The sequence below is a fragment of the Thermomyces dupontii genome, assembly GCF_041956625.1.
Source record: "Thermomyces dupontii strain NRRL 2155 unplaced genomic scaffold VTN31scaffold_2, whole genome shotgun sequence".
Lineage (NCBI taxonomy): Eukaryota > Fungi > Ascomycota > Eurotiomycetes > Eurotiales > Trichocomaceae > Thermomyces > Thermomyces dupontii.
This window is the reverse complement of record NW_027192308.1, coordinates 1,634,783-1,661,493: the sequence shown is the minus strand read 5'-3', so window position 1 is coordinate 1,661,493 and position 26,711 is coordinate 1,634,783. Positions and strand designations below refer to the sequence as shown.

The 26,711-nt window shown below is 54.9% G+C and overlaps 13 protein-coding genes and 2 non-coding genes across 15 annotated transcripts; 9 read left to right on the top strand and 6 right to left on the bottom strand.

Annotated features, from left to right (window-relative positions):
* Positions 1-62: 62 nt before the first annotated feature.
* Positions 63-847, top strand: VTN31DRAFT_2979 (uncharacterized protein; the record flags this gene model as incomplete). Its single annotated transcript, XM_069403206.1, has 2 exons — positions 63-190; positions 259-847. 2 exons carry the CDS (start codon positions 63-65, stop codon positions 845-847), a joined length of 717 nt encoding a protein of 238 aa, XP_069262412.1.
* A 405-nt stretch (positions 848-1,252) lies between these two features.
* VTN31DRAFT_2978 (uncharacterized protein) lies at positions 1,253-2,211 on the bottom strand (the record flags this gene model as incomplete). Its single annotated transcript, XM_069403205.1, has 2 exons — positions 1,253-1,525; positions 1,585-2,211. 2 exons carry the CDS (start codon positions 2,209-2,211, stop codon positions 1,253-1,255), a joined length of 900 nt encoding a protein of 299 aa, XP_069262411.1.
* Positions 2,212-2,575: 364 nt separating this feature from the next.
* Positions 2,576-4,105, top strand: VTN31DRAFT_2977 (uncharacterized protein; the record flags this gene model as incomplete). The annotated part of the gene is made up of 1 exon (XM_069403204.1): positions 2,576-4,105. The coding sequence occupies one exon, from the start codon at positions 2,576-2,578 to the stop codon at positions 4,103-4,105; it is 1,530 nt and encodes a 509-aa protein (XP_069262410.1).
* A 325-nt stretch (positions 4,106-4,430) lies between these two features.
* VTN31DRAFT_2976 (uncharacterized protein) lies at positions 4,431-5,207 on the bottom strand (the record flags this gene model as incomplete). The annotated part of the gene is made up of 1 exon (XM_069403203.1): positions 4,431-5,207. The coding sequence occupies one exon, from the start codon at positions 5,205-5,207 to the stop codon at positions 4,431-4,433; it is 777 nt and encodes a 258-aa protein (XP_069262409.1).
* A 481-nt stretch (positions 5,208-5,688) lies between these two features.
* On the top strand, positions 5,689-6,768 carry VTN31DRAFT_2975 (uncharacterized protein; the record flags this gene model as incomplete). Its single annotated transcript, XM_069403202.1, has 1 exon — positions 5,689-6,768. The coding sequence occupies one exon, from the start codon at positions 5,689-5,691 to the stop codon at positions 6,766-6,768; it is 1,080 nt and encodes a 359-aa protein (XP_069262408.1).
* Positions 6,769-7,392: 624 nt separating this feature from the next.
* VTN31DRAFT_2974 (uncharacterized protein) lies at positions 7,393-8,196 on the top strand (the record flags this gene model as incomplete). Its single annotated transcript, XM_069403201.1, has 1 exon — positions 7,393-8,196. One exon carries the CDS (start codon positions 7,393-7,395, stop codon positions 8,194-8,196), a length of 804 nt encoding a protein of 267 aa, XP_069262407.1.
* Positions 8,197-8,341: 145 nt separating this feature from the next.
* VTN31DRAFT_2973 (mitochondrial 37S ribosomal protein mS42) lies at positions 8,342-9,436 on the bottom strand (the record flags this gene model as incomplete). The annotated part of the gene is made up of 4 exons (XM_069403200.1): positions 8,342-8,899; positions 8,954-9,078; positions 9,133-9,313; positions 9,377-9,436. 4 exons carry the CDS (start codon positions 9,434-9,436, stop codon positions 8,342-8,344), a joined length of 924 nt encoding a protein of 307 aa, XP_069262406.1.
* Positions 9,437-10,439: 1,003 nt separating this feature from the next.
* Positions 10,440-11,309, top strand: VTN31DRAFT_2972 (uncharacterized protein; the record flags this gene model as incomplete). Its single annotated transcript, XM_069403199.1, has 1 exon — positions 10,440-11,309. One exon carries the CDS (start codon positions 10,440-10,442, stop codon positions 11,307-11,309), a length of 870 nt encoding a protein of 289 aa, XP_069262405.1.
* Positions 11,310-12,270: 961 nt separating this feature from the next.
* VTN31DRAFT_2971 (uncharacterized protein) lies at positions 12,271-14,077 on the top strand (the record flags this gene model as incomplete). The annotated part of the gene is made up of 2 exons (XM_069403198.1): positions 12,271-12,555; positions 12,611-14,077. The coding sequence occupies 2 exons, from the start codon at positions 12,271-12,273 to the stop codon at positions 14,075-14,077; spliced, it is 1,752 nt and encodes a 583-aa protein (XP_069262404.1).
* Positions 14,078-14,205: 128 nt separating this feature from the next.
* Positions 14,206-14,965, bottom strand: VTN31DRAFT_2970 (uncharacterized protein; the record flags this gene model as incomplete). Its single annotated transcript, XM_069403197.1, has 3 exons — positions 14,206-14,247; positions 14,303-14,546; positions 14,604-14,965. 3 exons carry the CDS (start codon positions 14,963-14,965, stop codon positions 14,206-14,208), a joined length of 648 nt encoding a protein of 215 aa, XP_069262403.1.
* A 420-nt stretch (positions 14,966-15,385) lies between these two features.
* Positions 15,386-16,951, top strand: VTN31DRAFT_2969 (uncharacterized protein; the record flags this gene model as incomplete). Its single annotated transcript, XM_069403195.1, has 2 exons — positions 15,386-15,556; positions 15,608-16,951. The coding sequence occupies 2 exons, from the start codon at positions 15,386-15,388 to the stop codon at positions 16,949-16,951; spliced, it is 1,515 nt and encodes a 504-aa protein (XP_069262402.1).
* Positions 16,952-18,462: 1,511 nt separating this feature from the next.
* VTN31DRAFT_t31 lies at positions 18,463-18,533 on the bottom strand. Its single transcript has one exon. It is a non-coding gene; the product is annotated as a tRNA-Glu (tRNA).
* A 384-nt stretch (positions 18,534-18,917) lies between these two features.
* Positions 18,918-21,625, top strand: VTN31DRAFT_2968 (uncharacterized protein; the record flags this gene model as incomplete). The annotated part of the gene is made up of 2 exons (XM_069403194.1): positions 18,918-20,272; positions 20,332-21,625. 2 exons carry the CDS (start codon positions 18,918-18,920, stop codon positions 21,623-21,625), a joined length of 2,649 nt encoding a protein of 882 aa, XP_069262401.1.
* A 412-nt stretch (positions 21,626-22,037) lies between these two features.
* On the bottom strand, positions 22,038-24,371 carry VTN31DRAFT_2967 (uncharacterized protein; the record flags this gene model as incomplete). Its single annotated transcript, XM_069403193.1, has 3 exons — positions 22,038-22,664; positions 22,717-23,171; positions 23,228-24,371. The coding sequence occupies 3 exons, from the start codon at positions 24,369-24,371 to the stop codon at positions 22,038-22,040; spliced, it is 2,226 nt and encodes a 741-aa protein (XP_069262400.1).
* Positions 24,372-25,142: 771 nt separating this feature from the next.
* On the top strand, positions 25,143-25,229 carry VTN31DRAFT_t37. Its single transcript has one exon. It is a non-coding gene; the product is annotated as a tRNA-Asp (tRNA).
* Positions 25,230-26,711: the final 1,482 nt, after the last annotated feature.

Sequence of the window (26,711 nt, the reverse complement as noted above, 5' to 3'; positions counted from 1 at the left end):
AGTACCTCAACCAGCTCAAGGCCTCACTCAAGTAGAAATCAATCGTCGCCCAACTCTGCACCATGACGACTTCGCTGAACCAAAACCAAATCAGAGTACTGGAACAGACGCGTCAGCGTCTCGTGCAGCTGACGCACTCGATCGGTTCGCTTGTCGCGAGCCTTCAACACAGCGATCCTCTTCCCCCATGGTATTATCAATTAATTATATCCCGTCATTGTTTCCAAAGGGAAAAAGAAAACTGAGATATCTCTCCAGGAGTTCCCTCCAATCGCAAGCGAGCATCATATCCAATAACCTCGCAAGCATCTCCGCGCACCTATCCGAAAACCACGAGCTTCTTTCCTCCCTCGTCGCGTACCCTGGTCCTACATATCCCGGGCTCACCCAAGGCGGGGTTCTGGAACAGCTCCTTCGAACAAAGCTCGAACCTCGCGCAGAGGACTGGGTTGAACGCGGACGAGCAGCCGGGGAGGCTCTCCTGGAAAATCGCGACGGGTTGAGCGCCACGCAACTTGACGAGCTATGGCAGTGGGCACCCATTGAGGCGAACCGCGAGGCGCGGCGGCGGAACTGGGGCGGCAATTACACCCTAGAAGAGAAGGAGATGGGAATTGAAAATGTTGTTACGGGTCTACAACGGCAGCTAGAGGACGACGACCAGGAAGATGAAGGCGAGGAGGAGGGAGACGAGATGGAAATCGCGGCAGAGGGCGTGCAGAACCAGCAGGCTGTCGCTGCAGACAGGACTAATGTATCCGGGGCAGCGGTTGCGCCTGCGATGCCCCTGAGTGAGGTCTTTCGTTATATGATCAGTGGCACGAAGCCCCAGTCGGGTCCCCCATGAGACGATGCCGTGACGATCCCATTCGCGCGATGATTGTGACGCCTCGAACTCAGAGGTAGAAGGTTTGTGACAATGTCTACGTCGCAGCTTATCGACACACTACTTAAGAGCGGAGCGGAGATGATTGTCAGCGCAGCTGTCTGGCTCCTCTGACACAGAAACCCGGGCCATGCCTCCTGGCATTTGCAGAATAAGTTGGCGGATATCATCCCTCTGCTTTGCCTCGTGCCCGAGAGCCCTCAGTTTCGACACACTGGCACTCGGCAGCTCCTGGTGCATCAATATGTGACTGCGCACCAACGACTTCAGCACGGGTATATCGGTTCTGGAGAAAAGCAATGTAGAATCTGCACGGGAAATGCCAATGAAATCCATTCTATCTATTATGTTGTGTAGATGATTGATTCAGCCTCTCCGTCGCGTCGTCGGGGTCTTTCCCGTTGGTTTCGGCGAGGCGCCACTGCTCTGCGCAGTTGCTGGAGCCGGCTTGGACTCCTGTTTCTCGTCCTTTGGCTTGGTGGCCGCAGTTTCCGGTTTGTTCCAGTAGTAGATCATCTGCAAAGCCAGAACCAGGTTGAGCACGAAGCCTGCCACAACGCCGTAGAGGATGATTTTGTCATCGACTTCCTGGAGAGTCGTGTAGATCCGAGAGAGCGATCCAATGAGATAATTGAACACCTAAACAACAAGAAATCATCAGTCTCAAGTACTGCGCCCAAATGATGGTGAATACGTACTGCGAACGCGCTCAACTGTCCCGTACCGCCCTCCCTCCAAATCGCGTAAATCTGGGGAAGTTTGCTCGCATTCGCCAGCACACCCGCACCCGCCTGAAGATACGCGAGCGTCTGATCATCCAGCAGGTTCGGATTGATCAGCAACGCATACATGCTCGCAGCCACCGCAGCAACGAACGTCGCCGCGGCGGCGGGCTTGCAATCAAAGCTCAGCACCAACACCCCAACCACGACATCCTGGATCGCAATGAACGCGGACTCGCCAAAAGTGCTGAAGGGAAACCCCTGGCGGAAACTGTACGAGAGCGTGATGAGCAGGCTGGCCGTTTCCAGCGCGTACGACGCAAATGACACTCCAGCGGCGGAGCATGAGTTGATCAGCTTCAGGATCTGCGGCACCTTGACGACGGCGCTGGCGCCCACGATCGCCAGACCCAGTGCCTTCGAAACGGCGAGCGACGTGCAGGCGGGATCTTTGGTCACGTCGAGATCGACGAGCAGGGCGCTGTGGCAGGGCGCGCCGAGCAACGAGACGATCGCGTCATGGACTGTTTCGGGCAGCGCCGAGCTGATGGGCCGGAGGACGGGCTTGAGTGGATTGATGACAGATGCTTGGAGCGTGTCCATGATGCTGGCAACGGGGTTCGAAAGGCAGTTGCGTGCCAGCTCAAATTCAATTCTTCTGCAACGAACGTTTGCTTTAAGTCGCTGATTTCGAAGCCTGATATCAGGCCAGGAAAAGGCCAGTTGGTCCCCAGTTTTTGCCGTGGGAACGACACTGTCTCTACTGGGCGACGCAAGAGTTAGTTTGGTGTTGTATAACATGATAAAGTTATGTATTGATGAGAATACTGTAACCTACGATAACCCAGTCTAACCAAATTCGGCTTAGTAACTACCTCGATGTGATCCAGGATCACGTGACTTGCAGAGGTCCTCGTTGAAACCGGAACAGGCCGCGTTCAACTGACTTGTTCCAGGTGCGCCGGCCATGATAGTACGACCCAGGCCACTCGGGACAGCATTGGTCCTGGACACGGGCCAATTGTGCTTTCGATGTCTCTACAAGATTGCGCGACCAGCTTCTGGCCCGGTTAGGCAAAAGTTTTCAACCTCAACAAGGCGCTGGTCGAATGACGGATCTACTGCTTCGGTTTCCAAACCCTTTCAGCGAGAGTATTTCTCGTCGCACCAGCCAGTGGCTGGGCAGTCTCCGCGATGGAGGATATTGACGGAATTGTCGAAGCGGAGAGAGCAACAGACGGCTTCACAGACGCAGACACTCGAGAGCAATGTAGTCGCAACGGAGACCACTCAAAGCTTGCCGCATCGGCGACGGAAACGAATAAAAGAGGAAGACAAGATCGATGCGAATGAGGAACAACAATTACCCCTGGACGCGTCGGCCCGATTGTCTGCATTCTCTTTTTCCCTCCCGACTGCGTCTCTGCGTCGCAAACTCGCGGCATATTTCGCGTTGACAAAACCCCGCCTATCGTTTTTGATCCTTTTGTCAACAACGTCTGCCTATGGACTCTATCCAATCTCAACCCTTCTCGATATGGACCCGTCCGCATCCCAATTGCCCACTCTTTCCACATCGACTCTTACCTTTCTATACCTCACTGTCGGGACGTTTATGTCGAGCGCGAGTGCCAATGCGTTCAATATGCTGTTGGAGCCAAAGTATGATGCAATGATGTCGCGAACACGAACTCGGCCGCTAGTACGAGGGTTGGTTTCCCGTTATGGAGCCGTGATCTTCGCTATCGCAAGTGGCGTGATTGGCGTGAGTCTGCTGTACGTTGGGACGAATCCGACAGTGGCAGCGCTATCCGGGGGGAACATCATTCTTTATGGATTTATCTACACGCCAATGAAGAGAATACATGTCATCAACACGTGGATTGGAGCCGTTGTGGGAGCCATTCCGCCCATGATGGGCTGGGTTGCGGCAGAAGGCCTGACCGCGACCACAGGGCATGACTCGTGGAAGGACATGTTGTTCAGCAAGGAGAGCATTGGCGGGTGGTTGCTCGCCGCGGTGCTGTTCGCATGGCAGTTCCCGCACTTCAACTCGCTCTCCCACCTCATCCGCGAGGAGTACAGAGCAGCCGGCCACCAGATGATGGCCTGGGTCAACCCGGCGCGGAACGCACGGGTCTCACTCCGGTACTCGGTGCTCATGTTCCCGATCGCCTTTGGTGTCTGGTACATCGGCATCGTCAACAACCTGTTCCTTGTCAGCAGCACTCTCGCCAACGGCTGGCTCGTCCGGGAAGCATACAAGTTCTGGAAATACCAGGGCGGAAAGGGTAGCGCCCGCGGCCTGTTCTGGGCCAGCGTATGGCAGCTGCCGATTTTCCTTGTCGGAGCTCTGGTCACGAAAAAAGGTGTCTGGGATGGCGTGTGGCGGCGCGTTGCCGGGGCCGACGACGAGGAGGATTTCTATGACGAGTACGATGAAGGTGAGGAGCAAGATGTCAGATTGGTCAGGCTGGCTTCAGCGCCAAAGGCATAAAGTCCACTCCTTTCCTGTTGCACTACTGTTTTCGATGTACGATACTGTATCTCTTGCATGGGTGATGACTTGGCGTTGTGTTTGATACCAATCTAATCGAGGAGACCATGAACGGTGTGGGCATTGAACTTGTAGAGCTTTGCGAGTACATATGACCAGTGAACCTCACTCGCTATGGGCCAGTCATACTGAGACTCACAAAGAAGTGAAAGTCATTCACGCTCTTCCCATGCATGAATTCCATGAAATCAACAAGATATCTAATAGGATTCATTGCAATATTACGCCAATTATCCACCATGCCATCGCCAAATGCATGCCAAAATCATCGACTCCCCCACGACTGCCTCCGCATGCCCTGCCCAGACTCACGAGATGCATAATCCCTTACGGGGCTGCCACTACCGCCACCACCGTCACTCTCCCGACGCCGATACACCGGCTGTGGACGCTGAACCGTCTCCATCGCCATTGGCGATGGCGGGGACGGCGATGGTGTCGGTGACCCCTCGGCAGTGATCGACGGAGTCCTTTCCTCGCGCGGACTCGAGCAGGACGGCACCGTCCTCACAGACGATGTCCTTGATCGAACCAGTGGCAGCGACGCGCACGATGCATAGGGAGGCGGCGGGGTGTCCCGTGTGGCTGTGGATGTTTGCCCAAAACTGCTGGGGAAAGAGTATGCTGAAGAAGCGTCATCCATCATGGTAGTGGTCGTTGTCGATGACATCCCCGTCTTTGTTGGGGCCATCGTAGCTTCAGTGGAATGGCAACGAGGTTGTTGCTCAGCGAAGAGGCTGCGGTCCTTCCCGTCCGGATTTGAGGGCCCGTGGTGAGCAGAAGTGTGGAGCGTCTTCTCGTAGATGCTTGCCGGTCGAGGCGTGTATCGGGGCAGCGGCACAACGGGCGTGTACCCAGTGTCATCGAGGCTCTCGTAACGGGGTGGCTCTCCGAGACTCCATCTGCTGCTGCTTGTAGTGCTGAGCCTTGGGCGATACCATTGATCATGATTATTGACGGGGGGTTGCGTCTGCTCGGGACATGCTTTGTTCCGATGGCATCGTGGTGGTTTGAAGCAGCAGCAGAATACCAGACAAGGCATGTCGATTGGCAAATAGAAAGATGGGATTGGAGATGCTGTCAGAGATTCAACAGAACTAAGGATACTCCGTAGTCTGTACTATAAAGATGTCGGGGAACCAGCGAGCAACACCAATCCTGTCCGAGCGACCTTCGAAGGCGCTGCAAACTACTCAATCATGCCATGAACACGAGAGCACGGTTCAAAAGGACACCCTCCATGAAGGAACCTGGGGGAGGGAGAATCTGGGGAGTGAAGAGACCAGATTGAGGCTTCAAGGCACCAAGATTCTGGGCGAATCTGGTCGCTCTGGGAGGCTCGGACCTGTCGAGCCCAATCTTATCTTATCGCCCCGCTCGTATCGCTATCGGCTTATCTTATCGGGATGAGCCACTGCGCTCTTGGGTCCTCTGCGCTCCTCGATTTTTTCTTGTCCTTCTAGAAATACCAATCTCCCCAGCAAAAACATCGCCAGTCTGGTACTGCGATCCCTACTCCGAGAATGCCCCAGCTTCCGCCCGACGGCGACTATGTGACCATTGCCCAACTCGTCGAACCCCCGACCGTCCCGCCCCACCGGTCTCACGATCACAGATACAACGCCCGGCGGAGTGACCCCTTCGCTTTCGGGCAGCGGTATCTGGAAGAAGGCGACGATGTCTTCGAGTACAACGCCTGGGATCACGTCGAAACGGATGATGACTACAAGGCGTATGCGGAGGTACAGTACCAGAAGCAGCGCGAGAACCCCGTGTCGGAGTTTGACAAGAAGCGGTTTAACTCCAACCCGGCCAAGTTCTGGGACCAGTTCTACAAGAACAATGCCGCAAATTTCTTCAAGGACCGCAAGTGGCTGCGCATCGAGTTCCCCGTGCTGGCCGAAGTGACCAGCAAGGGCTACGGCCCCGCCGTGGTGCTGGAGGTGGGCGCGGGGGCAGGCAACACGGCGTTTCCGTTGATCAAGAACAACGAAAACGAGGAGCTGATGGTGCATGCCTGTGATTTCTCCAAGAAGGCTGTCGAGGTTATGCGCGCCAGTGAACACTACGATGAGAAACATATCCGCGCCGATGTGTGGGATGTCACAGCGGAGGGCGAGAATTCTCTACCGCCGGGTCTAGGGGAGGAGTCGGTCGATATCGTTATCATGATCTTCATCTTCTCCGCTCTCGCACCCGACCAGTGGAACAGTGCGCTCAGGAACGTGTATCGGGTGCTGAAGCCGGGCGGCCTGGTTCTGTTCCGTGATTATGGGCGCGGTGACCTGGCTCAGGTGCGGTTCAAGAAGAACCGATATCTAGATGAGAACTTTTACGTCCGGGGCGACGGAACCCGTGTATATTTCTTCGATAAGGACGAGCTGGCTCAGATCTGGGGACGGTGGACCCCGGAGCATGGCGTTCAGGTGGGCGACGCACCAGAATCGGAAATGAACGGTGCCTTTGAAATCCTCAATTTGGGCAAAGATAATCGTCTGATGGTGAACCGCCAGAGACGGCTCAAGATGTATCGATGCTGGCTGCAGGCGCGATTCAGGAAACGGCCGGCGAAATCTGATGAGCCATCTGCATCGACGGGTTAAGATAGATCCGAGTCTGGGCAGCATTTTCGGCATTTCACGCTCCTCATCCGGGGGACTTGCACCTGCGGGTGTCCAGTTCACCTCGCAGACCGAGACGCTACATACAAGTGCGTCCGGTGGCGACGACTTGGCATGATATAGAGCATATGATTGTTACACGTGCTGTAGAGCATGATAGACTTGATTTTAATCATCAACTTCATGAGTCTAAATGGCATGGATATACGAGTCCAGAATAGCATTTGTTGAAGATGGCTGTTCCCGCCCCCCCCCCCCCCCCCCCCACTGATGATTTGAACGCAATATACGATGTTTGCGAATCCATAATGCAATTCCTGTCTGATTTGATGTTAGAGACAGGATCGTTCTTTGTTTCACTTGTTCATTCACAAGACAACCTCCTATTCAAGACCTCGGGGCCATGATGTCTGAATTAGGAATTTAGGGTTTAGGCTTAGGGTTACCTAGCAAGAACGAGTGTGAAGTGACTGACGTGAAGTCGAACCTCTGTTGACACCAGAATCTCACCACTTTGACCAGTTTCGAACGTCAATATGAGACTGTCCTAGTCGCCTCTGCTCAACTGAATCCCCAACTCACTCGACGGCTGTCCCGATAGAAATCATGAGAGGACCCAAGCCCGGACTGGGGCTTCTTCACAGAAGACCCTTCCACCTCACCGCGACAAGCTCCAGACAACAACAACAACAACCACGAGCTCCGACATGGACATGGCCGCAGCGAACAATAGTACTCCGGTCTCAGACACAACACCACTCATCACCGTCATTGACGCGACCACGACCGCAAATTCTCGGCAGCATCAGAAGTCCCTCTCATCCATCTCGCACCTTTCTCAACCTCCCTAACGTCTTCCCATCACCGGCCAAGAACAGTAATCAGAACGATTCCGAAATCCGCACCCTCCGTGCCTCGCGCACCTTGCCCTTTTCACCCGCCCCGCTCTTCGAAATCATTGCCTCCGTCCACTCCTACGCGGATTTCCTACCTTTCCTCACCGCGTCCACCGTCACGAAGCGGGATCCCGCCACGGGCTATCCAACAGAGGCGTTCTTAACAGTCGGATATGGACCGTTCAGCGAGACCTTCACGTCGCGCGTGGATTGTGACCCGCGGAACTGGGTCGTTGAGGCGCGGAGTGGAGGCAAGAGTAGCGCGGACAATGACGACGGCAGGCCCGTCCCCGGCGCCGATGAGGGGATTTTTAGTTTCTTGCTGACGAGGTGGACGCTGCTGCCGCGGGAGAGTGTTGATGGAAATGCTACGACGGAGGTCAATCTGGAGATTCGATTTCGGTTTGAGAATCCGGTGCATACGGCTATGATGGTGGCGGTGGAGGATAAGGTTGCGGCTGTAATGATTGAGGCGTTTGAGAGGAGGATTCGGGAGAAAATGGCTGGGTCATGATGGGCTACATTGAGTGTTCTCATCCATGCCACTGTACAATAGAGTAAATCATATAAGAGTATAGACTGAGACAAAACTGGTCCATTTTAATCATGACAAATTCTATGATATAATACATGCAACAGGTAGGTAGAATATGGGTATATTACAAGAAACCGCCCAGCGTGCGCTGTCTCGTCACCGGATTCCGCCCGCCCTTGGACGCAATCGCCGTCTTGTGGTTCTCAAACACGGCCTCCCAGTTGACGCGGTTCCACCAGCGCTCGAGGAACTCGTCCTTGCCGGCAATGCCGTAGTCCATCATCCAGACGTGCTCCCACGTGTTGACGCACAGGATGGGCTGCACGTCGATCGCACCGGGCGCCAGGTCCCTGCGGTTCGGCGCGTGGCTGCCCATGACGCCTGCGAATTGGTTGCCAATCTGCGTCCCCGTCGACGACGACGCCGGGGATTCTGGGTTCTCCGTGTTCATGTCCACGGACTGCCGGCGCGTGTAGGCCTGCGGGTAGGGCGAGCCGGCGTTGTACGTGCACAGGATCTTAATCATTCCCTCTTTGTTCATGTCCGTGACGAGCCAGACGAAGCCCGGGCCGAACATGGCACTGGCAGCGGCGAGGAAGTCTTGTTTCAGCGATTCGACCGACGAACAGCTGTCGTCGATGTCTTTGACGAGGTCTTCGGGCATGGGGACGGAGGTGGGTGACTGCAGTAACCACCTGTCAGCAACCGGTAGAGGTCAAATATGGGAAGACCTTACGAGTAAATTGAAGAAAAAGTGGTTGTTGTGCGCCATGGAGGCGTAGTTAAACAGGGCCGCCATGTCCCGTCGTTTGGCGTACTTGAGCAGAAGCTCACCAGGCTTTGCATCAGCGTCCACGGTATCTATCATCATCAGCGCCCTTTGCCTTTATCATTGTAAAACTACCCAGCTCGCACCTTGTGTCAGCAGATTCAGCTTCTCAACCATCAAACCCTGATACTGTGTCCAAGCGAAATCAAAGCCCTCCGGCGACAGCAGGTCCGGCACGCCATGCTCTTTGAAATATGCGTCATGCGTCAATTGCGGGACCCGGTGAAGGTATCGCGTCTGACATCGATTGAAGACCGACGAGGGTTTCTATCTTCAAAGTCAATCCAAGCATCCTCGGAAGAGCGGAGAGCGACACTCAGCAAAACTCACGTTAACGATGGACGAAACCGCCCGCAGGCCACTCTGTGGCCGAAAAAATCGGTGTAGCATTGTTCAGGGTATGAATTGAGACCACACTGGGCTGCAGCAGCAAAGCTGACTATTCTCGAGTCTCAATCTCGTGCCTCTTCGCGCTCTGCTGGACCTCTGGACTTGAACTCTGGAGAATTTCTGCCGATGTTTCCTGATTTAGGTTAGCGCTGCCAAGCATATGGTGGATACAAGTGGACCAATCAGAAGCCAGAACTTCCTCTTCGACTTCAACCACTCAGAATCGCCGATCGCAACTGAACGTTGACATCTTCGAAACAACCGCCAGCTTCGCGCCAACCTCGCGTTTCAGATTGAGCTGTGTGTTCTCGATTGGCGGTCGTTGCAGTCTGTAGGTTTGCAGAGTAATCGTGCTCTGTGACATGGCTCCCCTTGTCCCGGCCATGTATGGCGCCGGCGGCTGCCCTATCTTCGAACAATGCTGCATCTTGACAGCAGTGGGCTGGAGAAGGATGGTATGGCTAGTGAGATGCTCGAAGCGCTGGACGCTCATGTATTCCTCCGGATGACTTCTATTTCCTGTCTTGCAATCTTTGAATCTGTTCATATTCTACTACTTAGACATAGAGACAGAACTTCTCAACCTTATAGACCTTCCCTCTCAGCCATCATCTTCCGCCGGCCGGAGAGGATGGCAAGAATATTGATATCTATGCTCGCAGTCCTGTCTGCAAGAGCCCTCTCTTTTCCGGAGCTCATCCCACGAGATGACACAAACTGTCCATCATCCTACAAAAGTTGCGGCTCTTCCTTTCCATCAGACTTCTGCTGTCCCTCATCCACGTACTGCTTTGGATCCGATGAGTTCAGAACAGTCGTATGCTGTCCCACCGGCTCTACCTGCGGCACGATCGAACCCATCACCTGCAACATCCAGGCGCAAAATGCCACCGCTGCTCCCAAGTCCAACGTCAAGACCACTCGTTTGGACGACGAACTGCCCAGATGCGGCGACAAATGCTGCCCATTCGGGTACTCATGTCAAGATGGGAACAAGTGCTCCATGGATGAGCCTCCTTCGAACACCTTGTCGACGTCGTCGTCGACAGACGAGGACGAGACGTCCACTTCTTCTTCTTCTCCGACGACGACCACCCTCAAGTCTACTTCGAGCTCCCCTTCGTCGACGGACGAACCAACTTCCATGTCCTCGATTTCCATCGTCACAGAGTCGCTGCCCTCGCCGACGTCCGAGTTGACCAATACCCCCGCCAATATCACCACCCTGACGCAGAAATGCCCCGAGTTTCCTGCAAAGGCCATCACGGCCGGGTTTTTCCCTGGGCTTGTATCGGGTGCGCTCGCGGCCGCCATCGTTGCCATTTGCATGCGACGACGCCATCGGCAGCAGCGGGATGAGCTCACGGAGCAAAAGAAGCACCGACGCAAGTCATCCGTAGGGACAATGATCGCCATCTCAGACCCCATTCCAATCGACGATCAGACATCTTTCCGAACGGACTTTCTGCTCCGCCGAGGCAGTGGGCGATACCCACAGAGCATGCAGCCCAAATCCATGTTGCGGCGGACAGGGACGAGAGTCAAGAGTCTTTTTAGCTCCAACAGGGCGAACCGGGGGGAAAACGCATCGGAGGCGCCACCCCCAATGCCTGTGCCCCCCATCGCCATCACCTCGCCGCAAGAACAACACAGAACCACGTATCGTCCACCGAGTATGGAGAGCATCAGGGTGTATTCCCCTGCTGGCGAATTCTTGCATCCGGGAGGTCAGGAAGACCGTCCCAGCACGACACCCAGCACGACATTCAGTGAGATGATGGAACGGGCAGGCTTTCAAAGACAATACGGGGAGGCATATAATCGGTCGACGCCCTCTCCTGTGTTGCGACAGGGAAGTCCAATGAGACAATAGCAGGGAATTCTCCTCTGGCAATTCGAGGTTAGAACACAACACAGGACATCTGGTGAATACACCACTCGGCTCCTGTAATTAGTTTATATAATTGATCTATGTTGCAGCTAGTCAATGGTTTTCTTGAGAGCTGGAGTGTCGCCACCATCACTAGTACATCTACGCCTCCATGTCATCACCGTGTCGTTGGCGGCAAATCGAGTATATATATTGAATCCCTGCTTGTGATGATCCAGCAGCTTAGGTATACACCACTTTCCTCAGTTGTTCAGCCAGCTATTGAGAGAAGATCACGCCATCACCCACAATGGTCCAAAAACTCGAAGTTCCCTCGAGCAACGCCACACGGCCAGTGCCGGGAAATGTCATCAACCGTCCACACAGGGAGATCCCGCAATACGGTCAGGACTACTCTGAGGGAACAGATCCGGACGTGATGGTTAGCATAGGACCTTTCACTGTATGTTGAATCAGTGGTTAACAGAGTCTGTTGGTAGAGAGATATCTCAACGCTCCACGACTCGTCCGCGTCAGGTCGCAACGCGCCGCACCGGAATAAGCCGCGAAGCGCTGGAGCGGATGCCGGGATCGTCGGTAAGAATAATAAACGTGGTCCGGCGAAGGACAAAGCGAGGAGACGCAGACGTCGAGCAAGAGGAACAGGGACGAGTTCAGCGTCGGCGTCGGAGTCGGAATCATCCGGATCTTGATCAAGTCCACGGGCCGGATAAGGACTTGCAGGTTGAACTGTCCTTGAGGGTTATTTTGTTGATAGACTGCTGTCCATGATGGGAACACATGCTTTGAATGCTCGACATGAGATGAAGTTGTAGATCAGCTGCAGCCAATCGAAATTAGTTTCAGGTTGCTTATGTCATATCATCAGCCAATCGGAGAAGAGCACGATGTCATTAAACATCGAGGCCATCGTCGTCGTCGTCTTCAGACAAGGGCATGTCAAATGTCAAAAGCTGACCCCGATGGAGACGCGCCAGCCGTGAAACAAAGCATAGGAACAGCCACCGCAAACACCATGGCCGGCACCGAGGCGGAGGCGCCCACAAATAAGCCCTCCAGCCATGCGCTGCCCCCCGAGAAACCCGAAACGATATGGACACGAACCAAGGTCCTACTGTCCTTTTGGGCGGTCATTATCTTCCTCGGCCTCCCGATGTGGTGGAAGACCACGTCGATCTATCGGGCGGCCTTGCCGCTGGAGGAAATGATGTCGTGGGCGGACGGAAAGGTGAGAGCGTCACAGCCTCGAGATGGTCGAATTGATGATCGCTGACCTGGTTCAGGCTTGCAAGCCTGTTTTCCCTCTCGAAGTAGTCCTCCGCGCGCCCTCGATCCCGTCGGCCGAAGCGCAGAACCTTATCCGAGCAACGCAGCATAGGCTCGATGATTTGAACGAATTCCCCGCGCATCACCTGCGGCTAAAGCTCGCGGACGCGGAGCAATCGCTTGATATTGAGTCAAATACTCTCGCTGGCGACAAAGATCGCCCTGCGCTTGTCGTCAATCTCGCTCCAGACGAAACAAATGCGCTCAAAGCGGACCTGCGTTCGGATGCCCTATGGCTGGATGTTTCCTACCCTCCCAGCCAGCTGCCCGTGGCCTCGTCAGCCTCGTCCACGTCACCTTTGGTGAGCTTTATCGCGGACCAGATTCAGAAGCTATATAATGAGGAAAAAGCGACCATTGCACACATTCTCAGAAGCAGCAATTTCGGCGCTTCGCCTACAGGAGCCACTTCGGTTCATTCTGTCTCTCCCGAGCTCGCGCAGGCCGTCAACCAACGGGTCACTAGGTCCGTCAAATATGCGGAGACGTATCATCTGACATTCTCGCTGTTTACGCCGGGATCGCAGCCGTCGTCGTGGGATATCGAGGAGGCCATCCAGGAGTACCTCACGCCGTTGCTGGGCGCATTCTCGCCAATCAGCAATTTCTCGGTCGACACGCAGGTGCAGCTGTTTGCACTATTCTCTCCAACGACGCCTGCGCCCGAGTACGATGAGTCGCGGAGTCAATGGACGCTGAAGCAGGAGGATCTCAGCACGTTCATAAACGCAGCAGAGTGGCCGTTGAGCCCCAGCATCGGCAGCGCGCCGACGATCAACTTTGTTCTCTACGTACCCGCGCCGTCGCAGTCGCCGCTCGTCGTCAAGGAGAGCCAGGCGACCAGCTGGATTGTGCCGCAGTGGGGTGGTGTCGCGATCCTCAATCCACCCTTTTCCACCGAGGGATCGCCATCCGGGAACCCTGCGCATTTGTCTAAAGAGGCGCTGAAACGGGCGCTCCTGACGTTCTCCCATCAACTGCTCACCATCCTTGGCACTCCGTCAACGCCTTCATCTCTTCCTTTCCGTCTTCAGTCCCTCGTCCGGATCCGAGCGGCTTCGCTGCTCGTTTCTGCGTCCTCTACCATGGGCTCGCTGGCCCGGCTCACGCGGTCCCTTGCTTCGATCCCCATCCCTATGTCCGTTGCGTCGTCCGTCTCCACAACCCTTTCTCATCTCACTGCAACCTGCCAGCTGCTCCGCGAGGGCCGGTTCCGAGCGGCGCTGGCCAGCGCGCGAATTGCGGAGAAGGAGGCCGAGAAGAGCTTCTTCGAGAAGAGCATGGTCGGGCAGATGTACTTCCCGGACGAGCACAAGGTGGCCGTTTACCTGCCACTGCTGGGGCCAATTGGGGTACCACTCGTGATTGGGCTACTCAAAGAGATAAAGCGGATAATCACGGATTTGAAGAAGCGGAAGAAATAGTAGTGTACATTAGAGCTGTTCTTTCAAGATACATAATCGTACATGAGGAAACATGCAATGCCGGGTATCTATAATTCCCAATCCCTCAACACACGAAACGCCGACATGACCAAAAGACCACATGAAAGTCAGTACTCTTTTTCGAAGATCTTTTGAATCGGTTTCGCTGCCTGAAAAAATCCTATTAGAACAGACTCCATTGTAACCGACAGCCAGCGGACTTACATCGATAAACTTTTCCAGATCCTGATCCAGACTCGCCAGGTCGTCTTTCCGCTTCTTGTTCTCCGCGATCAGCGCCTGCTTGCGCTTGAGCAGCTCCTGACGCGCTTGCTCGAGTTTCTCCCGCTCCGCGTGCTCATGGTTGATGCGCGCGATCATCAGCTCATGCTCATCAGCGTCACGCAGGTGCGGATGCAGCTCGAGGAATTCCTCAACCGGGATGAGTGGGAGATTGCGATACTGATGGCTGTACCAAGAGCATTAGCCGCAACTGAAGTCAAACAGAAGGAAAGGATGAACGCACTCATATGACTCGCAAGCAGCAATCTCACTCATCAAATGCCGCTGCTCGTAGTACAAGTTCTGCAGCTGCAGATGCAACCGATCGATTTCCTGGCGTGCCTCGGCGGTGGCCTGCTTCGTTTCGCGCACGCGGAGAATGGCGTCGCGGTTCAGGCCGCGCAGTTTTGCGAGCAGCGCATACACGGTCTTTTGCTGACGCGAGATTGCGGCGCGACGCTGCTCGGCTGCGGACGGGTCGTCGCGGGCGGCATCGCTAGGGTCGAGCAGGTCAATTAGCTTCTGGCATTCGCGGTGCGCTTCGGCGCTGGTCTCCAGGACGGGGAGCAGCGAGGGGTCGGAGACCAGGTCCGCGAAGACGGTCATGGTTGGTCTTCGGGAGACCGCTGGCTTGGTTTGTGGTGAGGATGAGCCGACGGTGGAGATTTTTAAAGATCGACGTGAGGCCTGAATGATCGATGGGTTCGGGTGAGTTAAAGGAAAACAAAACAAAGTACATTGATCCAGCACAGCTCAACCCTCCTCAACCTTTGTTGCAGACTGCAGCGATTAGGATTCTCCCCGCCAGGCCTAATTGCATCGCTGAATTGTCGTTTACGCACGTTTTGCTCCTCGGTTGCTGATTGCTCGGGTTTTCCATCCATCGGTCGTCCACGTTGGGCCTTGGCGCTGAGAGAAATTGAATCCTTGACTCTCCCCGCTCTATTTACTATTTTAAAATCCAAGTTGTTGATAGAAGCGACATGAATTGCCAGCCGTAGCCTCGCTATCATCATCATCATCATCATGGCCTGCAAGGCGCACTCCGTCACCATCCAAGCATACGCCGACGCTGCGTCGACAGCCTCCACCGCGGCCGAACAGGTGCCCCTCCTTCGCGCCCGCCGAAGACGACACTCCTTTCAGACGACGAGGCGAACATCCTGCGACTTTGACGCCGATGCCGTGTTCCTCAAGGTGAGATTAAGGCAGATTTATTTGTGTCTTTGCTCCCACTGACTCGCTCAGGTCGAGCTCTTTCTGTTCGAGTTGGAACGGAGGCTACAATGGCTGGAGGAATACCGCAAATCACACATGGAGCAGATCGACGCCGGCTTCCGGCGGGCGTATGCAACGCTCGAGACGGTCCGCGACTCGTGCTGCGCAGCATCAGACGAACTGATGGGCGGCGGCAAGAAACGGGCCAAGATTCTAGTTGAGACGCTGGAGAGCCGGTACAATGACGTGCTGGCCACCAAAGAGACGCTCGAGCAAAAAGCGTACGCGGGGATGCGGCTAATGGAGTCGTTTCTGTCAGAGATGGAGGCGCGCGCCAACGCCGTGCGGGCCGGCGGATTGTCCGGAGCGGCGCTGCTAGGTGAAGGGTGGAAGGCTGTGGACTCGGGCTGGATGCATGCGCGCGAGGCCATGGGCGAGGCCATGGATGAAGGCATGGAGCGTGCGCGCCGTGCCAAGGATGCCCTGCGTGAGAGCATCGAGCGAGCCATCGAGCTGGCGAAGGAGAACCGCCTCATCCACTACAAGGATCTGCCGCATCCATGGCGGGTCAACCCTTACATCCGGCGAGGTTACCGCTTCACCACGTCCAAGCTTGAGTGTCTGACGTCAATGTTCTCATTCTCCAACGAGCTGTTCAACATCTGGTCGCACCTGATCGGCACGTTTATCGTCTTGGCTGTCGCCTTCTACTTCTACCCGCTCCACACCAACTTCCGCGACAGCACGACCGCAGACGTCGTGATCGCGGGGACGTTCTTCTTTGCCGCCTGCAAGTGCCTGGTCTGCAGCACCATCTGGCACACCATGAACGGCATCGCCAGCCAGTCCTTGATGGAGCGCTTCGCCTGCGTCGACTACACCGGCATCTCGTTTCTGGTCGCCGCCTCCATCGTCACCACCGAGTACACGGCCTTCTACTGCGAGCCCTTCTCCCGCTGGACCTATATCCTGCTGACCCTGTCCTTTGGCATCGCCGGCATCATCCTGCCCTGGCACCCCACCTTCAACCGCGCCGACATGGCCTGGGCCCGTGTTGCTTTCTACTGTTTCCTGGCGATGACTGGCTTTGCGCCCCTCGCTCAGCTCAGCTACACTCGCGGATTCCAGTGGTGCATCTACTTTTACGCCCCTGTGCTCAAGAGCTTGTTCGTCTATCTTGTCGGCGCCTTGATCTATGCCTCGCAGATCCCCGAGCGGTGGTTTCCGGGCTTCTTTGACTACTGTGGTGCCAGCCACAATATCTGGCATGTCGCCGTGCTCGGTGGCATCCTCTTCCACTACAACGCCATGCAGGAGCTGTTCGCGAATGCGTACCAACGCGCCCCAGACGAGTGTCGGATGCTGAAGTCGTGAACGTCAGTGGATACGTCAGTTCAGAAGTCTATCATGAATGATTTGCTTGGAGTTTATATAGAGGTTTTGATGCATACGTTTGGAGCATATTAATACATGCATTGCATTTAGATCAAGCAGTCTCACCGGGAACCTCAAAGTGAAAGCTACTTCCAAGACTGAATGAAAAATATGCAAGGTAGACAACAAGGAACAGGTCTGACAGATTAGAGGCAGTCAATCACTCTTCCTCTGATCAAATGGCCACTATTCAATGTGTGCCAGTTTCTGGGATCTGAATTTGTACAAGGATGGCATGCTAGAAGCTCAGTGATACTGATCTTCTCGCCATTTTCAACAGATATGAGCCTCACTTGTGGACTAAAGGGATGGACGATTCATCGATGATGAGCCAGCGGGTAACAAGTCACAGATCTTTGACGTCTCCAAACTTGCCAAGCACAGTCTTGAAAGTCAATTACTGCGGATGCCTCAGGGGCGAAACTTGCAGAATGATGTGTTGTAGTTTGAAGGTACAGATTCAACCACTTGCGATGTGAATTCTCCTTTCGGATGCCTGCTTATTATATATCCCCCGTTCCTCATGGTCGCTTTTTCAACAGTTGACGCCCTTTCTTTGCAGCCTCCGACATGAAGTCCCCGGCACGGATAGTCAAGGTACTGTCGTTACCTCCATTTGTGCATCAGACTGACATTGGCAGGCACCTCTCTCTTACAGCAGCCTCACAATCTCGTCAGGTTCCCGAGATTCAGCAGCCCGGAGTTGCCTGGCAAACCAAAGAGATTCTAAGCAGCAGTGTGGCCAGAGAAGAGTTGTTGGCAAGGATACAAAAGATTTGGTGCACCTAGCAGCAGGTGGTAAAGGTGAAAGCTGCATGAGGGAAGAGGATTTGCAAGTGCTGAAGCGGGTCTTACCTAGGGTTAGGGTTCAGATTTGATCGGAGCTAGACAAGCCATCCCTATATATGCCATGTCCTATTAGCCTGGCATCCGGAGAGTCATATGTACTTTGCCATCTATATAGGATCATATCTATCATGGCAGAAGACAAGCCCACTGTATTCATTGTCCACGGTCTCTGGCAGACACCGGTCCATTTTCAACCCTTCATCCAGCTGACTTCCAGTACTACGATTCTCCAGGGCACAAACCCCGTAGTACCTCAGGTGTAGGAGTCTAACAAACTGTAGTAGCCAGTACATCATTGTCTCATGACAATCAGACTCTTCTCGGAGGCAGTAGGTACGTAGGTGTCGACATTGACGGATTCCACGACTCGAGCGGGTTACCGACAGACCTAGAGTGAACACTGCACAGTAGTAGGCCTACTGCCTTTGATTTCTGGATGTTCACAAATTGTTTCGAGTTTTAAGGCCGGCATAAACCCTGCCGCTCTTTGTGTTCACCATTTCCAACGGGGTAGAATTTCCAATACTGTATTGTAGGATCCTTGATGCTGTAGGGACTGAAAGTGACCTCGAGCATGGAGGAAGAAAAAAAAATTTCCGTAATTCCGTAACGGGGAGTCGAACCCCGGGCTACTGTGTGAGAGACAGTGATGTTACCGCTACACCATTACGGATCTGATGAAAAATTTATCGCCATTGAATTATCTGCTAGAGTACGCCCGCTCGGATTGATGTCACTCATCTTCCGCTGTAGATTCTGAATTTCAAAGCATCACGGACTCCTACCTCGTTGCAGCGGCTGAGGACGCGTAATCCGGGGATTAAGATGTGCTTCTGCCCTCGCGGTATCTAGGGACGAAGCTAACCTCAACCAACAAGTGCTCCGGAGATCTAGACCAGGGCTGTGACTAGGTTATGATTCGGGGAAACGAGAACCATCACCGGCTGTTCTGAACGCCCTTGCTGGAGATGGGCCTCGAAATCGGCCGCATCGCCGCTCGTGTATAATGCGCCCAATTCCCCCATGATGTGATCGAAATATCCTTCCAGGCGCCGCCATGCAGCCATCACCGGAACCTGAGGACGGACCTGGCCCCGGACCTGGAGCCGATCCGTCCAGCAGCACGAACAGCGCCGCCAGCACGACGGCGGCGGCCGCAGCTACATCTAATAAGAAGCGCTGGCGCCGGAACAAGGTCGCCTGCGATGCCTGCCATGCGCGACGCGTGCGCTGCGATCGCGCGTTCCCGTGCTCCCGCTGTGTGAACAGCCAGATACCCTGCGAACTTACGCGAGAACGAAGGAAGCGTGGTCGCATTCCGCGCACGGGGCAGGCGCGCCGCGCACCTCCGTCCAGTTCGGACCGTGGTGGTGATGCGCCGGCATCGTCGGCGTCGCCTGCTGCGGCTGCCCAGCGGAGAGACACGACTACAACGAGTACCACCGTCGCCGACAACCAGCAGGATTACATGTCTGTGGTGACAAACCCGTTGCAACAGCGGGTAGAGCCCTCTGCCGCCTCATCGGCCGTTCGTTCGCCCGCCGCCGCGAGACCGGTCCTAGCCCCGTCCTCCGCTCAGCACGACAATGCCGACCAGCGCTCGACGGGCCGGCCCGATGCACAGCCGTCGCCAAGGGGGAATCATGCCGCCGGGCAGACCACCGGGCAGATTGAAGATTGGATGTCCGGCCCAAATGATTTTGCTGCGCCGACGTATCCTTTCAGTCTCTTCGGGAACATGGGACTCCCGGACGTCACGTTCGGCACGCCCCTGGACATGCTGGGGACGGCTGAAATTGGGGGGTACCAGCTGCCGCGGTCCGCGTCACGGCAGCGCATGAATAGCACCGGCTCCGCCAGATCGTCAGAGGTGCCACTCAAGTACCCGGTTCTGCAGCCGCTGATGCCGTTTGTTGAACCGTATCTGTCGCGGACGCTCGTCTGTGACTTGTTGGACCTGTATTTTACCAGTGCTTTCTCGACTCTGATGCACCCGGTCTGCCATCATATCCATTGTTACGTGGTTCGAAAGGCCTCGTTCCTTAGCAGGGATAATCCGAGAACCTGCAGCCCCGCGCTGCTGGCGAGTATGCTGTGGGTAGCTGCTTTGGACGATCGCGCCTTTGCATTGTCGATTTCGCCGGTTAAGCGCAGAAAGCTGTGCCAGTTTCTTTGTGCGTTGACCGTGCGGTTACTCCGGCCGCTGATTCATGTCTCCTTCAAGGATGATGACGTGACGGACCATGATTATCGCTCGCCGAGTGCAGCTTACGATAAGACGCATTCTTTTGAAGAGGGAGGAGATGATCGCGGACTGGTCGGTCCAGCTGGGTCTTTGGACGACGTCATTACGTATATTCATGTCGCGTCGATTGTGTCGGCCAGCGAGCAAAAGGCTGCCAGCATGCGATGGTAAGCTTTGGATCTTCAGTGTGAATAGACTCAACCCACTAAAGGAAAGGGCGACACAGGTGGCATGCCGCATTTACTCTCGCTCGCGAGCTGCGCCTAAATCAGGAAGTTGAGGCGACTCCTGACTTGGACCCGTCCATGGCAAACGGTTCGAGCAACTACGACTACGGCTACGCCGACCCCCAGCGCCCACTTCCGCACGACTATACACAGACAGAACGGCCGAGCCTCAACTGCTGCTGCACGCGACGGCCACGGAATGGCATGACCGAGGAGCATCGGGAGGAGCGCCGACGAACATGGTGGCTGCTCTATATCATGGATCGGCACCTGGCGCTCTGCTACAACCGCCCACTGGCGCTGCTCGACGCTGAATGCGAAGATCTGCTGCTACCGCTGGAGGAAGGTCTCTGGCAGGCCGGCGAGGTGCATAGCAACAGTCCCAAGCCGGACGGGCCGCAGTGCCTGGTGACGGGCGAGCAGACGAAGCGCCGCGTCTTCCCCCGGTTCTCTTGCGACGATCATTCAATCTTCGGATTCTTTCTACCGTTGATGACCATCACCGGGGAGCTGATCAACCTCAATCAAGCGCGGAACCACCCCATGCTCGGCCTGCGGCTTCAGGCCAAGGAGGCCTGGGACGCGCAGGTCAACGAGGTTCTGAACCAACTCAGCATCTACAAGGCGTCACTGCAGTCGTTTGCCGCGGCGAACCGCGCCCCGAGCTCTCTACACGATCGACCACCGGCTCCCCCACCCCCAGCCTCCCTATCGCCGCTGATCATTCCCGACCCGCCGGAGGCTGCAACAGCCGCAGCCACCACTGACGACACCAACATGACCTGGCACACGCAGACCGTCGTCGCATACGCCTCCTATGTCGTGCATGTCCTGCACATCCTCCTCATGGGCAAATGGGACCCCGTCGCCTTACTCGAAGACAAGGACTTCTGGACCTCCTCCCCTACCTTCGCGGCCACCATCTCGCACGCGCTCGAGGCCGCCAATGCCCTCGAGCAAATCCTCCACTACGACCCGGACGTCAGCTTCATGCCCTACTTCTTCGGCATCCAGCTCCTGCAGGGCAGCTTCCTGCTGCTGCTCATCGTGGAGCGCCTGCAGAAGGAGGCCGGCGAGGGCATCCTCAAGGCGTGCGAGTTGGTCATCCGCGCCACCGAGTCCTGCGTCGTCACCCTCAACACCGAGTACCAGCGCAATTTTCGGCAGGTCATGCGCAGCGCGGTGGCGCAGGCACGCGGCCGGCCCGTTAATCACAGTGAGATTCGGCATCGGAGGAAGGCGGTTCTCGCGTTGTATCGGTGGACGAGGAATGGGACAGGGTTGGCGTTGTAAGAGAGATATGTACCTTAGGTACCTTTTTACCGATGTACATATTTGGCGTGTATATATCGATAACTAGTAGCTCGCAGATAAATTGATTGTCGCCATGTATGCTCCGACTTCTTCAGGACAGTAATAAACCGCTTCCATGGCGCTGTCTTCCCCTCACAGGCAGACTTGGTACGGCTCAGGACTTTAAGAGCTCCAGAGATGTGGCTAAAAAACATGCTTTGTATCCGTCTGTAAAGTTGCACCGGGAAAAGATTATGAAACAACGCTGTTGACACCCACACTGTACGAGTAAATGCAAGTTGCCTTCCATATAATACACATGCATAGCGAACGAATTACAATTAAATCGATCGCTCGCAAAGCGCTGGCAGCAGCCTTCCTCCCTTCTAACCCAAGAGACTTAAAACAACAACTACGACTGAACCCTGCCCGCCTCGCGAACCTCATTCATAAACGCATCCTCATCTCCCGTCGACTTCAAAACCCAATAATTGCCAACGCCCGCGTTGGTAAACTGGTGGTGGAGCTGACCGCCGCCGTACCCGACCAGCGGTGTCGGCGAGCTATGCCGGGACTTGGAGAGGTCCTTGTTGTGGATCGTGCCCAGGTCGTGCGGGCCCCAGCCCACGACGAGTTTGGCCTGTTCGCGGCCCTTGTCGTCGTTGCCGAAGCTCAACAGCTGCGTCTGCAGGCAGCCTAGTACTGCGACACCGGCACGGATCATGATGCGGTCGCCTTCAAAGACCCAGCAGTCCCATACGCGGCTGAGCCGCTCGAGGTCTAGACCGTTGGTGAAGAGGGAGAGGAACATGGGTTGCCAGATTTCCTCGTTGGTCAGGCCTAATGTGTCGTATAGATGGCTGAAGAGGCGAGGGAACTTATAACGCAGCGTCGCGGAAGCTAATCCGTAGGTCTGTGACATAGCTCCCCGGTCAGAGGTGAGGAAAGCAAGAGGTAACGATCGATTGAGCGCGTTCGCCATGACGATAAAGGCGCTCGCTGGCGTAGGCAGTTGGAGGACTAGGAGAGCTGCAATGGTCTGCGGTCACGGTTAGCTGAAGAAATGCGAAATGATACATTCTGTAACGCACATGAAGCCCATGGAGATAGCCAACGTCGCTACGATACATCGCATATGCTTCCAAAACGTCGATTAATGTCTCCCGCAGAGGCCCGCCTTCTTGGAACAGGTGCAGTTCCGGAAACGCGGAAGAGACGTCTCGCGAAATCGCAGCAAACCATTCCCGCATCCGCCGGTTCGACTCACTCGCGTCGTCTTCTGACCGGGCGCGCACGTCTTTGGCCCGCTGCAACGCCTTTTGGTAGGATTCCTCAGTCAGGGCGAGCTCATTGCCGATGGCCCTCTGCCAAACGGTTCCACGGAAGCGAGGACTAATCCCACGCCACCAGAGCTCGCGTGTTCTGCGCTGTTGCAAAGCCGTGTCCCAATTTGGAAGCACATGTTCCTCCCAGATGCGTTGTAATGCCTCGCGCGTGTTGTCCTTTTCGCACTGAGCTGATGCAGCCTTGGCGGCTCGTCTTTTTTCTACATGTTCGTCAGTCCGTATCGCGTCAATTCGCGCCAGCTTTCATGATACAAACCTGCTTCTCTCGACATGGCCATCATCTTTTGATACTCTTTCAGATGCTTTCGTTCCTCCTTCTGATCCTTGGGTGGCAGCCAACTGGGCCGAGTCCGACTCAGGTATTTCTCCTTCTCCTTGCTTACGGGTAGCGGATCAATCATGATATTGGACTTTTGTAACGGCGGGAGTTCGGCAACGGTTGCTCGCTTGGAATCTGCACTCGATCGATGGATAGATTTGCCGGTTTGCGCCAGCTCCTCCTGCTTCCTTTCCGCATCGCCCGCGTACAGCTCGAGTGCTTCAGTCAGAATCTTCGCCTCTTCGGAAAGTTCCGCCATGGCCTGGTTATACGAGTATGTCCTGGCATCGCGAGGTGAGATTTGGCCACGTTCCGGTCCGGCTGATGCAGATCGGACCGGTGCACGGTGTTTATTCTTTCGCGCTGGAGAAGAAGGTGACCGACGCAATGGGACCGAGCTAGGCGGCGTAACGGCGTGAGAAAGGGGAATAGGTCGCGGGCTTGTTCGCTCGGGACTTGCGGGGCGATCTTTGGGCGGTCGCGGAGACAGTGGAACGTTCCAGAGGCTGGCATCGTCTGGTAACTCATCATCGGAATCGTTGTATTCATCTTCGAGTTCCTTGACACTCTTGCGCCGGTTGAAACCAGGGGGTGACTGTTTGATGCTGGATCCGGACGGCGAGGAGGATCTTGCAGGGTGCGACGGGGATGGAGAGCGAGACCGGGCCGGACGAAATGGCAGCGACGGACTCGATGCGTTTGGGCCGACGAGGCGTCGACTTCCCGATACTTGTCTTGGTTCCAGTGACCTCTGACCGAACGGTCCCGAGGCCTGCGGTTTGAGGCCCTGCGACTGTGTTCCCTTTTGGCCGGAAGTCAGGTCGCGAAATAAATGCGGCGCCGAACTCGAGTTGTTGCTCCCTACCGGGTGCAACCTGCTGGTTGACCCGGCATATGGGTAAGAATCCTGGCTAGTCGCATGCAGCTCATCGACCAGTCCGATCTCTTCAAAGTTGGACACGTCGGTGAAGCTCGCATCCTGGTCGGACGTTTGCGACGATCGGAAAGATGTCGACTTTGAAGATTTGGAACCAGAAAGTTCTGGTGGTGAGTTGACCGAAGCGACCGTCATCATCGCCATAGGCGTGATATCGCTGCAAGTGACTCCAGTCTTGGGAGCTGGGACAGATGTTCCACCGTCGCGTTAAACCCGGCCAAGCGAAATCGCAACGAAACCATGCAATGCAGTCAAAATCGAAAGACACGCGAGCAGAGCAGCCTTCAGCGACGACTAGATTAGAAATTGAGCGATGACTTTCGAGTTCGTAGGTAAACTATGTTATAGCGAAGGAGAAAAGGGGGAGACACTGTCTCCTCAAGGATATCAGTTGAAGACGAAAAGAGCGACGGGATTGGGAAGTCGTCAAAAGCAAAGCAATCGAGAGAAGAAAAAAAAATCGAAAACAGAACGACAGACTCTGAACGCGTGCGGTGCCAACGCCCTCAGCGTCGAGGACAGCGACCCGAAGCGATGATCATCCGGCGAGCCGATGAGCGCGGTTCGTCTCAGCCCTGAGCAACAGGGGAACTGATGCCTCAGGCTGAAAACAGGCACCGGATTCAGTTCTGGCCGATCTGGTTTTGTGGGGCCTTTCCGCGGACGGGTGGTTCTAGAACAAAGAAGGGGAATCCTGCTATATTGACTGCCGCCAAGATCACTTTTTCTGGATAACATCACATAGACTAATACTATTTTAGGTATGACTCAAGGTTAGTTTATTATCTCTCACCAATGAGGCTGCACTGAGGCTGTTGGCTTGCTTCAATGCAACCAGGAACGAAACTTCCAAATTTAGTAACAATTTGATTTTTCCTATCAGCCCAAAACTTCGAAGCAACACGTGACTGAAGATCCGGAATGGTCTAACGGTTATGATTTCCGCTTGTCATCCGCAAGGATCAAGCGCGGGAGACCAGGGTTCGACTCCCTGTTCCGGAGATTTTTTTTATATTTTTTCCTTTGCGTCTGTTTTCATTTTCTCCATCGCGATAACCATCGTACATAATTACCTATACCACTACAGTCAAGAGTATTCTGTAGTGATTGACGACCGCTTCTAGGTTTCTGGTCTGCATTCTGCACGGTGTCTTCCTCAACACTCCGATTCAAGTGTCGATGCCCCCCTTGTACTCATAAAGGCTCCTCCATCACTCATAGGTGCATATCGAACATTATTTTACTTTTGCCCGACTGTGCCATGGGTTCAGTTCCCTTCCTCCCTTCCTCGGTCTGCCGGGGTACCACTCCCAACCCTCTTCCCATCGGGTTCGGAACCCTAGAATCGATCACAATGTCACAGTGCTTACGGAGTATGTATCCTCTCTTTCGTCCTAGCAATACTAGTACGGCATTGCAACATGCATAACTGCGAGCCCATCGGCGGAACGAGCGAGTCGCTCGGATCACCTGCTTGGTGACGGGCTGACAGCCCTTGGGCAACACCGCAATGTCGGTCTGCCCAGTGGTTGTCGAGTATGCTGAATGTCCTCTCCCCAATCCAGTGCGTTTTTCTACTGGCTGTTGAGCTCAATGACCTGTCAACTCTCTAGTGGCTGACAAAACCAGAGCATGCAGGCCTAATGCGAGGCCACGCTAGTTCCAGGAAACATGAGCAGTGTGAATTGCTCCCTTCGGAATTACATCTGACATTGATTTCATTTTGCCTGGGAGATTCTCCGTCACCTTGGCAAGAGGCTCGAACTTCCGCGGCTGTGTCGACCTCCCTGAGTCCTTCAAGCCAGGGCGACTGCCCGTCGCCAACTCTGACTACTACAAATTCCCCATTACCTGGCATTCCGACTCCTTCAGGTATCTCGGGAAAGACTTCTTCTCGCCGACCGAGCGAAAGCTTTGATCTTTTTGAACTCGGGCGTATGAAGTTCTGCAGAATCGCGAGCCCGAGCTGTTGGAGGACTCACTGGCAGATGCTATCTTCGAAAGGTAATCAAGAGCGCTGCGTCGATAACGAGTCCATGTTCATGTTGAAAGGCTCAATCTAAGCTCGCTGTGTGATGTCCACAGGTACTGGAAAACTGTGGAGGAACAGTACAGGACTGACTATCTTCATCCATCAACTCGACCAGAATACCAACACCTCATTGAACCCCATGGCCAAACTCGTAGTACATACACCAGATCAAAGACCTACCTAGCTCTTGGGATTAGTAGACAGTCCGTCAATCAATGTCCTAATAGAGTTCTGCTACATAGCTCATTCAGTCCTCGTCTTGAATGGGTTCTCTAGGTAAACCTCTAGCCATTCATCCCCCTATTATCGAACCTGCCTTCTGGTTGCCCCTCACGGAGTACCTACGACTACTCCGTACTCGTACAACCGTCAAACTAAGGCAACCGAGTTACAACTCATGGTTTTGACATTATCAGCTCGAGTTATACAGTCAACGAGCTGTACGGTATACC